Raw genomic sequence first — 18580 nt, 5'->3', positions numbered from 1 at the left:
TAAACTTATGGCAAAAAACATGGTACTGCCTCTTTTTCATACATATCCACTGAGGTAGCATGCTTGTTTATTGACTTGCTATCTCATTCTATGATTTCATCTATGTACAAAAAACAAAGTCAGAACATACATACAAACAAACAAACAAAACAACTCTTCTCAGGTTTTAACATAAGGTACTACCTTATCCAATGTATATAATATTTCCATAAACCTTGAGAAAATTCCCAATATGCATCAGGTCTGATGACTCAGACCCCACAAGTTTGATCCAAAGAATAAACATTAATGATATTGTCTAGGTATTAACAACAAAGGAGTCTAGAATATCATCCATAGTAATAAAATATGAGTTATACTGAAATCAGTGTTTATTCTGCTAAAAACCAAGTACCTCATGATTTCTCCAGGAAAGAAACACCAAGATATTTACTTAGATGCAAAACATATGTCAATAATAGAGACATAAACAACAAAGGGTGAAGTCACATTCCACATTCGATGGCGCTTTCATACATGTGAACAACAAACTCAACAATTCTTTAAAACTTGAGTGATAAAAATTAGAATAAAAAAGGTGTTGATGTACCTTTAATGAAACAAAAATAAACATGTCTAAGATGAATAGTTCAAAAAAAACTATGAAGGAACCAATCAAATGTGAAAGTACTCAAAAATCATGAAAATTTAGAAGAAAACCACAATCACCCCATTACTATTAGCTTCCTATTATATATTTTTGCATTCAGCCTAAGTCTGTCAAAGGCATGAAAAAAAAGCTGTATTATGAGCAAGTAGGCCTTATCATAAAGTGATATAGAGAAAAAAACCAACCATATTTACAAAATATCTGATACAGAGCTATATTAATGACTGGGAAACAATTCATAATTAATTCAACACTTAATAATTTTAAATAAGAAACTGTCAAGTCACTTCCCCAGAGGAAAAACTGACGAGAGTATCCAGAATCCAGCTAATAGAAACAACATGAAAACTAACTTAGGAAGTCTAAAAAAGTCGTAAACAAGAGAGTAAAATAAAGAATGAAGACAAGGGTATAATTTCTAACAACCTTCAAACATTTAGATTTTAGGAACCCAAATGTGAGAACAAAGAATGCAAGTGAAAATCCAGATAAAGATCTTTAAGCTGATTTTAATTCTTTGATGTATTTATTTTACATTACCTAGAAATGTTTGAACATGATTAAGTATTCCACTGTTACTTCTCTTTTAACCTAAAATGCTCCCCAATTATCGGAGAATTACGGAACCACCTTTTTGTACTGACCTCATGCTGACGGTCATCTTCACTTCGATCTTTGTGACTTCCAGCTGAGTAAATCGCACTTTTTTTAACGTGCGGTGCTTCTCGCTTTCTAGTATGCCGAGGTTCACCTTCATTATCAGGATCAGGATCTTGGTGTCCATGACCAGGATCATGACCAGTATGTTCTGGAAGATGTACATGAGAATGACCTGGGTTATGTACACGATCCAGTTTATGAACCCGATTATGTTCATACTGTTCACCTTGATCATGGTTAGGAGGAAAACCTGGCGTAATAACCTCTGAATTTTCATGACTCTTCTTCCCTTTTCTCTTCCTCTTTCCTTTTGGTAGCTTACTTTCCGATTGCTCCTGTGTTTTATTGGTCTCTGTCGAGGGTTCATGGCTAGGCTCTCCATGCTCACTGTGAGTAATGGAATCATTAGGAAAATGCTGAGTAGTGTTATGATCGAGGTTATGATGACGCAAACAATGGTGATGACACAAGCGATGATTACGATCATGTATATGTTTATCATCAGATTTGACAGATACTTCAATTGTCTCTTTCTCTGGATCACACTTATGGTATCTTTTTGTTGATACACTGGTCACAGTTTGATTTTCTGAATTTAAATGCTTATGGGAATGCTGATGGTTATGTGAGTGAAAATGCTTTCCCTCTTGAACTGCCAAAATATCTAAGTGAGAAACATGATCGTGGCCAAGATCCTCATGATTAATCTCAACTACTTTGATCTCTCCAAGGCCCAAGTTTGTTAAAAGTTTCTCCAGACCAAAAAAGGATAATCTTCCATTTTCACCATAACGGTCAAAAAGTTTCTCAATATAATATTTTTTTTCATTTTCAGCATCCTGCACTGAAAATTTGCTCGACTCCGACTCTGTCATTCCATGATGGTGTCTGTGATGCTCTTCGGGACCGTGCTCGTGGTCTCCATGGCAGTGGTTGCAATGATGAAAAATAAATGTCAGCAAACAAATGAGGCAAAATTTTGTGTGCATATGTACCTTCATTTCTACTTTTCCTAAAGGGATTTAAAAAGAAAGGCAAATATTAGTTTATACTTAGTCATATTCAAAATAATCATAAACTTTGCAGCAGCTACCAATGCACTAGGCAAATGTTTTACCCCATTTCTTTCACGGCTATTAATTGTTCTTTCCTTTTATAATTCCATGTAAAAATGGCCCCTTTTATCAAAACAGCATGCAGCCCTTTGAATTAATACAAACTGTTCGAGACTCATCCACCAAACTACTCTGATTCCCTCTTAGCACAGCACCAGAGAGGGTATACATTTATACAGGGATTGCTGGCTTCCTTCCTGTCTGGCCCTTGACAAAGAAGTCTGCTGACCCTGCTCTTGAGGGCCTGGTCAGTGCAATAAGGCAAGATGAAATAAAGTGATAAAGTGTGTAAGAGTCAAAAGGAAATTAAACTGTCATTCTTCACAAATAGCAGGATTGGGTACATAGAAAATCCAAATGAATCTCTAAGAATTAATAAGTTAATTTAGTCAAGTTGCTGGATATAAGGACATTATAACCTAAAATCAATTGTATTTCTACATACCAGCAATAATTAGAAAATAAAATTAGAAATTAGTATTATTTACAATAGCAAATAACTAGGAATAAATCTAACAAAAGATTTGCAAGACCTTTACATTAAAAAAAAGGACCAGATATTATGGAGAGAAATGAAAGACCTATATAAATGGATGACTATATCGTGTTTATGATTGGATACAATACAGATCCAATGTAATCTCAATAAAAATCCCAGCAGTGTCCTGGCCGAGTAACTCAGTTGGTTAGAACATTGTCCCCATGTGCCAAAGTTGCAGGTTTGATCTCCAATCAGGGCACATACAAGCAGCAACCAGTGAATGCATAAATAAGTGGAGCAACCAACTGCTGTTTCTCTTGTCTCTCCCTCTCTTCTTCTTTCTCCCTTTCTAAAGAATCAATACATTAAAAAAAAAAAAAAATCAAAATCCCAGAAGTAATTTTGTGAGAATTTGAGGCATTTTTTATATTTAGGTAGAAAAAGAAAGGGCCAAATGTGGCCAAAACACTTTTAAAGAATGAGATCAGAGCACTTACTCCCGAAGTTACTAAACAGTGTGGTATTTGGTGTAAGAATAAACAAACATACCAAAGAAACAAAATAGAGCATGTAAAAATAGGAAAAAATTCTCTTTTCCTTGGTGGGTGGTCAACTAGATTTCCATATAGAACAAAAAATAAATAAAACAATCCCTATTCTCATATTATAAAAATCAATTACAGATGGATTTAAACTTAAAACAAAAAATGTTGAAGCAATAAAATGCTCAGGACTGTGCTGTCCAATATGGCAACCACAAGCCACATGTGGTTACTTAAATTTAAACTAACTACAATTAAATTAAAAATTCAGTTCCTTAGTCACCCTAAGCTACATTTTAAATGCTCAATAGCCACATTGGATCATCGCTATCGTAACAGACAGTGTGGAAACAGGACATGCCTCCATCTCCACTGGCCACATGCAATGTAAATACAGAAATATAATGTGGGTCAATTATGTAATTTTAAAGTTTTCTACAATAAACTGGTGAAAGTAATTTTCATGCTCTACTTTTTTATTTATACACTTTTTCCTTTTTATTTAATTTACTAGGGTGATACAGATTAACAAAATTATACAGATTTCAGGTGTTTATACTCTATTTTATTTAACCCACTATATCTAAAATATTGTTTTAATATGTAATCAATATACAAATTCTTACTGAGATTTTTAGATTCTTTTTTAATACTATGTCTTTGAAATTATGCATGTTACATAGACAGAACATCTTAATTCAGCCTAGCCATATTTCAAGTGCTCGACAGCCACCTGGGGCTACTAGTGGCTACTGTACTGTAAAGTGCAAATTTATTTGGGAGACTAACTTCAAGCCCTTCAAGATAGGGACGTAAAAAGCATTATAAAGTATATTACATTAAAATTAAGAAATTTCTGTTCATCAAGAGGTTTCATTAAGAGACTAAAATGATTAAGTCACAATTTAGGAGATTACCAGTCAAGAATACATAAGGAATCTCCACAGATCAGCTAGAGGTTCAGAGACAACTTGGTGGGGAAATGGACAGGAAGAGTGAACATGTACCTCATAAGGCAGCTAAATTACTTCGAAGCAAACGAGGATTCTCAACCTTGATAGTCATCACAGAAATGTAAAATAAAGTCACAATTAGATACCACTGTATACCAACAAGGATGAACAGAATATAAAAAATGTAAGGAAAAATATGGAGTCTACTAGAACCTGCATACACTGCTGATGGGATGGGAGGTTGGTATCTTTTGGAAAACTGGCAGGATCTGACAGAAGCTGAACATACGCATACCGACTCACACGGCAATTCTACTCGTGGGCATGTGATCAACAGAAATGGCACAGGGGCACCAACAGATGTGAACATAAACATTCACATAATCATTATTCATTATGGCTCAAAAACAGAAAGAAGGCCAAATATCCATTAATAGAATGAATAAATAAAACAGTAATCTTACAAGGAAATACCACACAGAAATGAAAATAAAGTAATAGCTTCATGCATTAACAGATGAATTTTACAAATACTAGACTGAGCAAAAAATGACAAATACTGAAGAAACCATACTGCATAACTATATATATATATATATATATATATATATATATATATATATATATATATACACACACACACACACACACACACACATACATACATATAGCAAAAATTTGGTACAACTAAACCAAGATAATGTTTACTTTTTAAAAGAAAGGTAAGGGGCAATAATTGTGATTAAAAAGTATGGTAGTGTTCTCTTTCTTGCCTTGAGTGATGGCATTGCTTTGTGATAATTCATTGCACTTATACTCTGTACTTTTCTGTACACATAATGTATTACAATGAAAAGATTTTAGAAATCTAATTTCCTCTAGTAAAATACTAAAAAATATAATTATAAAAAAAATTGTTGTGAGTCTTCTACCAAGAAAGAGTAAGGTCATTAAAAGGAGAAATTAAAAGGCATTATTGAACTCTGGCCTGGTAGCTCAGTTGTTTACAGCATCATCCTAACATGCCAAGGTTGTGGGTTCAGTCCCTAGTCAGGGCACATACAAGAATCAACCAATGAATGCCTAAATAAGTGGAACAACAAATTGATGTTTTGTTTTTTTAAAGACACTATTGAATGACAGTAAAAAAGAACTGGCAAAATTGAAACTACCACCTACATAAATAGGGTAAATAGCATAAGCTATATGAAGTCTTCTCAAATATGTATACAAATTTCATCAGTGTCAATCAAAATCCTGGTTCCTATTTGTTTTCAGTGAAAACTGCACAAGTTTATCCAAAACTTAATATGGAAGAGCAAAAACCCAAGGACAACCAGGATAATTCAGAATATTAACAAGGTAAGAAAGACTCTTTTAGAAAGTTACATGAATTAAAATACCATAGGCCCTTGGCTGGTGTGGCTTAGTGGACTGAGCGTTGGCCTGTAAACAGAAAGGTAGCTGGTTCGATTCCCGGTCAGGGCACATGCTTGGGTTTTGGGCCAGGTCCCCAGTTGGGGGTGTGCAAGAGGCAACCAGTGGATGTTTCTCTCACACATCAATGTTTCTCTCCCTCTCTTTCTCCCTCCCTCCCCTAGCTCTAAAAATAAATAAAATCTTAATAAAAAACCCCATAGAACTGGCACAGGGAGGGACAAATAGACCAGAGGATAATTGAGAAAGGAAAAAAAATAATATTGAATGTATAAAAATGGTTCTTCCTCACACCACACACAAGTCAATTCCAAGAAGATTCAAACCCTAAATATGAAAAGATTTTTAACAAAGTTTGGAAGAAAATACAGGAGAATGTCATAATTTTAGGGTAGGGAAAGAGTTTTTAGATACAACACAGAAAGCACAAACTTAGTTTAAAGAAAATGTTTGATTAATTTAATTATGCTAAATTCCTTAAGTATTAATTTATAATGAAGAACACAAAAACAAAGTATATGATGATCCTTACCCTAGCAGATATTTGCCATGTCTATATATAAGCACATAAAAATTATTATTCAGGATATATGGAATGAATATATACACACATACACACACACAAAAGAACTCCACTACTACATAGACAACTATACAAACTATATAAACAAGACAGCTGTTTGAGAAGCAACATGATTACTAATAATTAAATTATGCACCAAGGAATCAATAGGTCAACATTAGTATCTGACAGTACTGGGAGTTAGCAAAGATGTAATGAAGGGCAATAGAAACTATCTCACACCGCTGGTGGGAGTAGGTATTGGTACAACCATCCTGGGAAGCAATTTGCCATCTACTGAGGCTGAATATTAGTGCACTCTATAGTCCCCAAATCCCACTCCGGTCTGTCTTCTCTAGAGAAACTCTACTGCACTTAGGCATAGGAAACATGCAAACTCAAGAATCTTTACTGTATATTTTGAATTTTTAAAAAAATATTAACTACCTGGTAACAGCATGCTGTGGTTAAAAATAACACAACAATCAACTAAACCAACAGGAAATTCCCATATAAAAAGCAGTTAGGAGAAATGGGTGGTTCCAGAACAATTACACGATCAAGCCCTCCATCATCCTCAGATTTGTTCCCTCAGTCTCAAGAACCTGCTGTTGCTTCAACCATTCCATCGCTGCACAACCAAATCCAAAGCTGGGGCATTTATCTTCAACCTGCGGAGCTGTGTTCCCTTTCGAATCATCGCCACTGTCACTCTAATAGTTCCTGCCACTGCCTCAAATGCATCCACCTGCACTCTTCCCTTTGTGTTCCTTTTCCAGCATCTTCTGATCCTGCGCCAGCCTGCCGTCCATAAGTATTGCCAGGCGCAATTACCTTTCCTTTGCGTGAGGTTAAAGAAAAAATCACATAATATTCAGGGCAATTTTTTATAACGTATTTTAATGTTGATAGCACACACTACTTCCTCCCCACCAGGGAAGTTTCCTGTCTGATTAGTTTTAACCATCCTTACACTTACTTTAAACCATCAAGTTCCTCTTAATTGTTGAACAAAGTGAAATGATTCAGTTCTGCTATTTACCAGAATCTTACAAAAGAGTAACTGAAATGTCAAAGCTACTTTACTTTTATTAACTAGCAAACTACCAATCTCGTTATCAATCCCTCTTTATTAACAAGTTTAACAATGTCCAATATACAATGGGGGGCAAAAGTAGGGTTACAGTTGTCTGTATGGAAAATAATACAGTGATTAGTAAGCAATAATGCAAGAATAAACTGTGTTTCTCATACAACTGTTAACCTACTTTTGCCGCACACTGTATAAGGAAATTACATAAATTCTCCTGCAAATATAGAGTGTTCCTGTTCTTAGGGTACACTCCCTTTTCTCATAAAGTTACATTCATATACCCAGACCTGGGGCAGGTTTTGTGATATATAGGCACATAGAAAAATAAGAAGGGAAATATTTTAAGTTATTAATGCCAAAAAAACAAAATAGTACATAAAATGAAACAATTTATTACAATGCCAAGTTGTAAATAACATTTTAAGTCATAAACATGTAACTCTTACTACTCCTCTAAGCCAGAATTGCAATATAATTGTACTGAAAACCTGGGGTTCAGGAAATGGGAAGGCATATGGATAGATGGAAAGAATGCTAAATCCCCATCTTTCATTAAACAGACAATGGCTAAAATTGAAAATGAATGAAGAGTAATGAACATGTTGGAGACACAGCAGTGGAGAGCAAAATAATCATCATAAGGAGTTACTTGTCTTTCTAGGCAGAAGAAGAATATAGAAGAAGAAAGGGGACTGATTATTTTTCCTTTTCCCTAAAAACTTCATAGACCTATTTAATTCTTTAAACTATATTCAGGTATGACTTTGGAAAAAATAACTAAAAATAAAAGCCAGCAATTATGAATCTTAAAAAAAAGTTTTGCTTAAACAAAATCACATTATGTCACATGTGGAAGAAAATAAATTACTCAGTTTCAAGATTTTCACAAGCTTTTCTGGAGTTTTAATCACAATATGCAATCATTTAAATTTCAATTTGTACTATTATTTTGGTTACCTGCTTGGATAATTCTAAGATGTGGAGAAAGACTAAAAATTTTAAATTTAAAAGTTTTATGATATTCTTCCAAATTGGTTTCTAGAGAAATTAAGTTTTGTTATACCGCTACCAGCAACGATCATAGCATTCTCAATAATACTTGGTGTATTAATTTTGGAATAAGATCTTTCCTTGTTTTTATCTATCCTTTTGAAATCACTCCTGGCGTCTCAGTATTTTTATTAACATATATGTGTTTGACACAACACGACTTGGTCATGTCACCTGTCCAGTGCCTTTTAATCTTAATTGCAATGGTTTCCCCTTTCACAGATATTTTCATGTATATGCCCTATGAAATTGTTCCTGTAATTTCTTCTATGATTTCTAAATTTAAGAAGTTTCTTCTCCCCATATCGAATACCTTTTTTCTTCTTTTAAAAAACTATAGCTAAAATGAACATGACCCCCCAAAACTAGGATCTCCCTAACATCCATGAGTTTTTTCAGGGGAAATAAAAATACCCACTGAACTAACGAAGAGTACTCTTACAAACTTACCTGTTAAGAAAGTTTATATTTTAGCCTCAATAAAAGTTTCAAGTACTTGTGTTTAAGCAAAACTATTCATAGGAAAAAGCTCTAACATGTGTTTTATAATCTGTAAGTTATATTAGGTGCTACATAGTATTTTATTTACAGTTACTCTGAAGAACAGTTTTCTTAAAAGTTCTTTCAGGGATTTGATTTTAGCATGCCTTTCTGATTTCCTTCTTCACTTTTTAAAACATGGTATGATTATTTTCCTGAGAAGAAACTTTTTATTTACACTGGTTATATATTGTACATCAAATTATTCACTTTATTTGAAAAAAACTATAATACACTAATTAAAATGAAAATCTTAAAAAGTATGTTCCACATCACTCACTGCTGGTGGGAGTGTAAACTGGTACAGCCACTATAGAAAACATTATGAAGGTTCCTCAAATAATTTAGAATAATTACCACACAACCCAGTCACCCCTCTTCTGGGTAACCCCCAAATTTGAAAACATTTTTTCGCAAAGATATGTGCACCCCTATGTACTGTAGGGGTGCACTGTAGCATTATTCACGGTGGCCAAGACATGGAGACAACCATGTCTTTCCAGTGTCCTTCAACAGAGGACTGGGTACAGATGTGGTATGCATATAATACGGAATACTCCTCAGCCATAAGAAAAGGTGAAATATTGCCATTTGTGACAACATGGATGGACATTGAGAACATCACGCTAAGCAAAACAAGAAAACTCAAGAACCATATGATTTCACTCATGTGGGATATAAAACTGAAAGCAACAAATGTACAAATAAGAAAAGCACACACTCAAGACACACACAACAGTATGGAGGCAAACAGAGCAAAGGGGGGTAGTAAAGGGTAAAGGGGGTCAAATATACAGTAATGGAAAATTTGACTTTGGGTGGTGGGCATACAGTTGATGTATCAGAAAAGTACACTTGAAACCTATATAATTTTATAATGTCATCCCAATAAATTTAATTTTCCGAATATCTTCTAAGCCCTGGCTGGTGTGGCTCTGTGGATGGAGCAATGGCGTGTGTTGTGGGCCAGGTCCCTAGTTCGGGAGTGCGAGGGGCAACAGATCGGTGTTTCTCTCGTACATGAATGTTTCTCTCCCTTCTCTTTCTCCCTCCCTTCCTCTCTCTCTAAATAAATTTTTTAAATCTTAAAAAAATAAAAAAGTTATGAAATCAGTTGAAATTCTACACTAAAAAAGATCTATAGGAATAAAAAACAATCTCATTGTTTATTATATTATATATAATATGTAGTATCTACTTATTTTTATGATTTTATATGTAATAATTAAATACTACATTACAATCATAAGAAGCTTTTCTACTATTACTGTTTTACTGGTTTTACTGTTTCATAATGTAATAACTCATATTTTATACTATTGATCTTGATATGTAAAATCAATCTTTCCATAGCCCCCTTCATCAAGAGGCTATGTTCCTGTATAACATAAAGTATGCTTCTTCACCAATAAGCAGACTAAAGCAATGGTTCACCTTGAGAAGAGGTGCACTGTAAGAGCTATTATACCAAAACACTTGTTTACAGGCTCTTAAACGTGTGATCACGTGCTGCTTAATAAGGGGAGTGGGCACAGAGGAAGAGGAGGAAAGGGAAACAGGACAGAGGCAGTGAGAAGGCATTAAAGATAAGTATGAAATATATTCTGCTCTGAAGGAGGTACAGGAAGACACAATCACCTTTTAAATAGTAAACTGTGTGAGATGCTACAAGAGTAGTAGAAACAGTGTGACAGTGTTAGGTAAGTAGCTCAAAGTTGAAGGCCAAGGGCTTCACATTCCAGCTCCCAGCATACATAATATAGGGTCTTGAACTTCCTATAGAGAGAAAATGGACCCGTGAAGAGATGAAAGGCTTCTATACTAATAGGTAATGAACACGTGAGAACTCACATTACCTATGAATTTTCTGTTTGAAAGAATGTATTCCTACTAAAGCATTTTACACATACAGATTCTAGGAAGATAGAGCTATTTTACACAATAGCAACGTATCAAATAATGACAGCATTAAGAGCTGGATTCAAGGGTTGGCAGGCTTAAAAGGAACAGATAGTTAACATTTTAGGTTTTGCAGGCAATACAGTATTATATTTAAGGCAACTACTTAATGTTGTCGTTATGGCACAAAAGTAGCCACATACAATACATACAACACAAGTGAGAAGGCTGTGTTCCAGTAACATTTAATTTACAAAAGTGGGCTGATTTGGCCTGTGGGACTTAGTCTGCTGATCCTTCACTTAACCTATACATTTTTTTAAAAACTACCAATTCAGTAGACAAGTGGAGGGGAAACCAACTATCTTAAAACTCATAAATTCACAAAATATGTAAAGTGATTCAAAAGAAAGTTTAGAAAAGTTTAGAAGTGTGAGGGCACATCTGAAATGGCTTCTTTTTATTTGAAGATATTGAAGTAGATGTATACACTTTTTAAAGATTTTATTTATTTTTAGAGAGAGGGGAAGGGAGAGAGAAGAGGAACAGAAACGTGGAAGTGAGAGGGAAACGTTAACTGGCTGCCTCTGGCATGTGCTCCAACGAGGGACCAAACCCCAACCCAGGGGCGGCCTGAGCACAATCAACTGGCGACCCTTCGCTTTGGGGGAGGTCACCCAACCAACTGAGCCACACTAGTCAGGGCTGGGATGTGTATCTTTGTTACCTTGTTGCCACAGCTGAAGGCTATTTTGATTTTCTACTTACTATATGAATGATAATAAATCTAAAAAATAAGTGATCACTAACTGACAAATCTTAAATAATTACTAGAGGATGAAAAGTAACTTTTATACATAATTCATAGTAGATCTTCTACTAACATTACTTGTGGTCCTATAAAAGTACATAATCTTACTACGCTAATAGGATTGAGATACTTCCTAAAGCATTGTGATTCACTTTTGTAATCCCCCAAAACCTCTTTTCTGCAAGAAATGGATAGTCCCCACAAGTAGGGCACATATTAAGGCTAATATGGCTGTTAGAAATGTTAACACAAGGACAAGTATTATCTGATACCCCATTCTCTTTCAGCAGTGAAATATCTGAACTATAATGAGTAATTATAAAATCATCTACCATTGTTAATGAATACAATTTAAACACTGAGCAAGATTTTAGATTTTACCCCTATGTTTACACGTGTAAATGCCACCACCACCCCATTCCACTAACATCTTTTTGTTTGACAAATCTAATATGAAAAATCTATTAAAATAGCCCATCCTTATATCTGGCAACAAAAAAAACCCCTTATGTTCTGATAAGAAAATAGAAATATATTACAGTATTTGACACTACTATTTATGATGTGATATAACAGTAAATTGTGTTGTTTTAATGCCTGAACATTCAGTGCCGTCTCTGAAGTGGCTGGAATAATTTGAATGTTATTGTTATTGAAAACTTTATGATTTCAGTTGTAAATTGCCTTAATACCTACTGAACACACTTTTAAATATTCCAATCAACGTATATTTTTCAGATTATATTAGTTTTATTTTGGAAAAAACTAAAAGTCATTGTGTGGCCCACACAGAACTTATGAATAGAAAATAATGAAAAGAAAAAAGTAGCTTAGAATATTGATAACTGGCATAATTTGAAACTCTACATAAATGACTACAAAAAATCTTGTGGTTATTAACAGTCCTAGAGACTATTTTTCAAAGATCATTCTATAAAAGTCATAGCTCAAAATAAACTTGAACTTAAAAAGAAGTTCACAATTCAATTTTAGCATTTTCAATTTTATTTCAGTACAGTCGGGGCAATACAAAGTTATATGGGACTAAACTGATCCAGAAAGCAATTTTTTAATATCATTCTTTTTCAAGACAAAGCCCAGATTAAATTAATAAAACTGCTGTTATTCATATTCAAAGCTAATTTCAAAGATACACCTTTAACATATACCCCTCTTCCAGCTTTGAAAAGTCCCCTACAGGCCCTGGAAGAGGAGGACGGCTAGAGTATCCTCCTGATATATCAAGGTTGTGGGTTCAATCCCCAGTCAGGGCACATATAAGAATTAACCAAATAATACATAAATAAGTGGAATCCTACTAGTAACACTAACCAGCAGCTGGAGGAAATCCCAAGTAGACCACACATATAGCACTAAGGAATCTAATGGTAATTTAAACAGATCTTGTTTTAGGGAAAGATGTAGGTGAAGCTAAACTCCAGAAAACTTCAAGGAGAACGAAACACTAGGGGGCAGCATCAAGCTGTGGGGACAAGCGGGGCTCTCTTCTGATGGGAAACCTCAAGCTGAAGTCAGGCCCTGACTGGTGTGGCTCAGTGGGTTGGGCGTTGTCCTGCAAGCTGAGATTGCTGGTAGGATTCCTCATGGGTCCAGCACACGCCTGGGTGGCTGGCCGCGCCCTGCCCCCGGGGCATTGGGCCCCTTTAGGGAATGTGTGAGAGGTGACTGATTGGCATTTCTCTTTCACATAGATGTTTCTCTCCCTCCCTTCCCCTCTCAAAATAAATAGAATCATTTTTTTAAAACGCTAAAGTTAGTATATTTTTTAATGAGAATTTTACTATTTAATGAAAGATGACTTAATAGGGTTATGAAACTTGTTATAAAGGGGAAAAAACTAGTTTTGTTTTGATTGCCTACACTTCCTTTTTCTACTGTGTACTTTGCCTCTTGTGTTATCAGTCTAAAAATGCACTGGTGATAATGTCCTTTTGATATAAAACAATGCAAACCCATGGTATTTCCATTCTTACGGTGGGCACTACATAGACAAGGATGATATTTTTATCCAAAAAACTTCTTTGGATTAATGCTAAATTTGTGTTATATTCGATTAACATTTTAAAGAACGTAACCACCAAGCTTTGAAATCACTGAATAATGTGTCCATGAGCATTATGTGACAAAAAACTGGAGCAAGTCCCCCTCAGAGTTTAGTCTGGCAGGGAAAACTCAAGATGTGTGTATATAATTATAAGAACATAGAAGAGAGGCAGAAAAAATTCCCTGGGTTATTTCAGATAAGTAAGAGAACAGGATAACTATCACTGCAAAGGCCCCGAATAGGCCAGTAAACCTAGTAAGAAAAATCTAAACCTTATGTTCTGGGGGTAATCAAGTATTGGGGAAAAAACAGAAAGTAGTCTTTCGACCACTAAAGAACTTAAATGCTCATTCATATATTTAAAAAATGTAAAATGAATTAAGTATCTGGAGCCCTTCAGTTCCTTAAGTCATTCATTGATTACAGTAAACCCATGAGGTAGGATTTTTTTTAGTACTTCCAGTTCACAGATTAAAAAGATTAAGATAAAGTAACTTACTCAAAGTAATGAAACTAGTTAATAATGGGCCAGGGTTTTCAACCTTAATTCTTACTCCAAAGCTGAAAAATCTTGCCAGTACTGGCCAATATTGGAGGTAGATGAGGGGAGGAGAGAATAGAGTACTAAGGTAAATTCACTTTAGAAGCACATGATCATTCAAGTGACTAATTTCCCTTGCTATGATACCTTTGTCCTATATTCTACATAAATCAGTTAAAAATAAAACAAAAACAAAAATACTCCCTAGAGTAGTACCTAAACTTGAGGCCTTCTAAAGTTCTTCAAATCCAGTGCTCTAAAAAAGAGCTGTATTAGCTTTTTTTTTTTTTAAATCCTCACCCAAGGATATGTTTATTCATTTTAGAAAGGAAAGGAAGGGAAGAGAAAATTCTATGTGAGAAACACCCACCAGCTGTCTTGAACAAGTGACGTAAGATATTTAAAATTTGTAGAATAGGAAGTCATGATATAAACCAGTGCTCGAGTCCTGACTTAAGGCTTTCGATCATCTTACCAAAATCGTCTGCATTCTAAATTCTCCAGCTTTCCCAACATCTTACTTGCTTGTTCTTATGTAGAATTTAGATAAGAATCCACAAGCACACACAGAAATGAAATTGAAACCTGTCACATGTTAGTTCAGCTCCATTAAGAATGAGTCAGTTCCAAAGTAAAACCAGAGTACGGAAGAGCCTTAAGATATTATGTGCTTTAATGTCAGCTTTTATTACTCAAACCGGGGACCGGAGCGCGGGACCCTGAGAGCTGTGGGTCCTGCCGTGACATTTCTTCCGCGAGTCCAGCTCCTAAGACGGCCCATGCGGGCGGGCTCCCACGTGAGCGGCTCTTTACAGAAGCCACAGGAAGACCTTCAACGTGACGTCAGCCGCGCCCTCCGAGGCCCCCTTCTCAGCTGGGGCACTCGGGGGTCCCGACGGAGAAACAGCAGGAGTTGAGCTGATCCCTAGAGCCGGGGAGGGTGGGCGCGAAGTCTCCCCTACGTCCTCCCCCGCCCGGCCCCACAGCGCTCTCCGCCGAAGGGCTTTCAGGAACAAAGCCCGGGCAGCGGCACCACCTCCCTGCCCACCGGCCTCCCCGTCGAGCCAGCCCCACCGAGCCCTCCGCACCAGGGACCCCGCGGGCCTAAATGTGAACTCCCCTGTGCCCCGCCTCGGGTTTTCGGTTGGTCGGGGGGGGAAACCAAGCCCCCACGAGGCCTCCCACGGTCGGAGCACAGGTACCACCAACCGTTAGCCTCCCGGTGCCGGAACTGCGGCGCCAGGCTCCATCCCAGGGCCCCCGGCTCGACCCCACGATAGATCGGCGGGGAGGAAGAGGGAGGAGGAATGGGGGCATTCAACACCATCCCACTCCGAGCCCCTCCAAGACCTGGCTGCGGATGCTCCCACCCCCCACCCCCAGGCCGCGGCAGCGCAGCCCCCTAACCGCCGCTCGCCCAGCGGTCACTCCCTCGCTCTCCATGCCGCTCCCAGCCTCCACAGGAGCCTAAGTCAGGCAGGGGATCCCGCACGCGGGGCAGAGGCTGCCCGGTCGCCAACCCCAGGGCAGCTCGGAGTGCACACGAGGAGCCGCGGTTCCCCACGCGCTGCCCCACGCGCTTCGCCCCGGCTCGCCACCGCAGCCGATTGCAGCAGCTGCAGGAACTCCAGCGCCCGGATCCCCGAGGGTCCCCCAGCCACGACTCCCAGCTTCTTGTCTCCCTTTCTACGCCCTCCCCACTCCCACCCGCGCCGTCCCAGGACTCGCAGTCTCCGCTGCGCATGGGGCCGGTTCTGGGGGAGGGAATGTAAACAAATCGGGGTTTTATAGTTACCTCACACTCGAGTGCCGTGTGCATCTCCTCTCCGCTCGGTACCAAACCCCGGCTGCACCAAATCGTGTATTCACCAAAGCTGGCTGCGCTAACTGCGGCGCACAGGCCCGCACGTCAGACGCCGCACTACGCTGGCGGCGTACAAAGCCCACTCCGGTCCCGCGCAGCCGCACCCCGTCCGCCCAGTGGGTGCTGCGCTCCGGGCGTACACGCATCACCCAGCCATTCACTTTGGGTAACGCGGCTTACGTAGGGGGACCACACCACCCCCAGGTTCCACTCGGACCATCGGAGCAATAGGAAATTCGAGTCTACGCAAAATGCGGAGCTCAGTGGCCCCGCGCTGGTTTTGTTCCAAGAAAGAACACCGCGGAGGAGTTGGGGCCGCTTCTAACGCATGCGTGGAGCGCCCTCCACCACTTGCCTTTTCTCCCGGCTTTGCGCTGGTAACAGCGGACTGGGGAGGCGGGCGAGTGATGAGTAATGAAAGCTCCCAGCACAAACGCTTTACCAAAAGATTTTAGATTGATAAATTAAGATGTTTATCTGTACAGGAGTTAAACATCTACCTTAATTTAACTCCTCTCTTTTGTTGAAGTAATCTTGAAGTCTCAGTGCAAGAAGCTAATATTTATTTAGTGCTAAGTGCGAGGTTTTTTGCACTGCTCTCCCTCACCCCACAGTTGATTCTATAGCGTCCTGCCTGCAGGCCTTACAAGACTAAAAAAAAAAAAAAAAAAAAAGTTGGGTCCTGAGAGTGTGTCACGATCTTGGGAAATTCTTGAGGGCTTTAACAACTTTCCAAATTTTCCCACCACCTCCTAAAGCTTAATTTGTTATTTCTTAACACCCAACCAAGGTCAAAAACTCCCTATCCAGCCAAGCAATTACATGGACTCCTAACTACCTTGTGTTCATTCTTGCTCCCATTCCTTTACTCACGTTAGATGAGATACCCTGCCCCCTGAATTGTCTCCACCCCTCTTAAGCAATTCACAGCCCATACTTTCTTAAAAGGTGGCTCTAGACACCTCTTTCCTCCATTACTCTGCTTCCTGGCACTTCCTGCGTCTTCTGGCCCTTACTGGTGTTCTGTCTGATGCCTGTTCTCTGTAACCAGCCAAAATCTACTTAAAGAGTTCAAGGGTGCTTTACTGATGTCCATCAGAGTGCATAAAACCATGATCAATAGTAATAACAAGCTTCATTATGTGTCAGGTACTTCCTAAGTGCTTTACATAAATATTCATTTCATCCTTATAACGAGGTGGGTGTTATTATCCTACCCCAGAAAACGGAGGCACACGAAGTTAGGTAACTTACCTAAGATCTCAGAACAGGTAGGGAGGAAAGTTGGGATCCAGCCCAGTTAGTATGGCTACATATTCTTGCTATTCTGGATATTGACAACAAACATCTGTGAAGTGTTTAATAAATGCCTACTAACTGCCAGGATACTAAGCTTCTCATATCCCTTTTTTTCTTGTATGGAAAAGCCTCATCCCTGCTGGTTTTCACAGCTGCTATTAGGCAAGGGGAGAAGGTCTGAGGTATAGAGAAAAGAGATTAACTTTAAGTCCTAGTTTCAAGTCTCACTAATACCACTACCGGTGGGACATAATAATGACCGAGATCCTCAGATTTGTGGGTAAGTTAAGAACTGGTCTAAATTTACCCTAAAGTCCTTAAATTTAATAATATCAACTAAAGTCTGTAGATTCCATAAAATAAATATAGTACACATACTGTATATCAGTCTAATATCAAAGATGTAGTGCATCTTTGGGCTTAGAGCATAAAAAACTTCCAAATTACCCTGATAGTAAGGCTCATAATTATTTTATTGAATACATTATTATCACTGTTCAAATATATGTAATATCTTTCTTTAAATATCAATAAAGTATAACACATTCCTCATATTTTAGGGCACCCACATTGATTTTTAGTCATGTATTTACAACTCTACTTTTCCGCTGGTACAGGTTCAGCTGAAATGATTGATCAAATATTGAAATATTCCATACAAGTTAGTCAACAGCTACAGGTCCGAGTTGAATTGCCTCATGATTCCCACCCCTGTACAAGCACTTTCTCTCAGCTTCCCCAGACTTCCCACATTGCTGGAACTAAAGGGTTAATGGCTAGCTAAAACCTATGCTTTACTAATTGTTATATATTTTAAATATAAGCCCTGTGGTAGGGGAACTGAAGAGTTAAAGATTTTAGCCTTAGTTGACGGGATTAGTGACTAATGTGTTTGGAAAGCTGTTATTCCAGGAACTGGATGGAATGCATGAGTACATGCCTCCAGGAGGTCACAAGCAATTCAACCTTCCTTACCCAAGGAGTCTGCAAATGATAGAGATGGTAGCCATTGTGTTTAG

General features: G+C 37.9%; 1 protein-coding gene across 5 annotated transcripts in view; it reads right to left on the bottom strand.

Annotated features, from left to right (window-relative positions):
* SLC39A10 (solute carrier family 39 member 10) overlaps positions 1-18580 on the bottom strand; it is a 120281-nt gene that overhangs the window by 33962 nt on the left and 67739 nt on the right. For 3 of the 5 annotated variants that reach the window (XM_053918892.2, XM_053918891.2, XM_053918890.2), the window contains one exon: positions 1294-2321. In XM_053918892.2, the coding sequence (XP_053774867.1) occupies positions 1294-2310 (1017 nt within the window). In that variant the 5' untranslated portion in view covers positions 2311-2321. Of the gene's footprint in view, positions 1-1293; positions 2322-6846; positions 6867-16193; positions 16551-18580 lie in introns of those variants that run through there. The other 2 variants (XM_024564234.4, XM_053918889.2) reach the window with 2 other exon arrangements.

The sequence above is a fragment of the Desmodus rotundus genome, chromosome 2, assembly GCF_022682495.2.
Source record: "Desmodus rotundus isolate HL8 chromosome 2, HLdesRot8A.1, whole genome shotgun sequence".
Lineage (NCBI taxonomy): Eukaryota > Metazoa > Chordata > Mammalia > Chiroptera > Phyllostomidae > Desmodus > Desmodus rotundus.
Note: the sequence above shows the minus strand (reverse complement) of the source record. Positions and strands in the feature narration are given on the sequence as shown.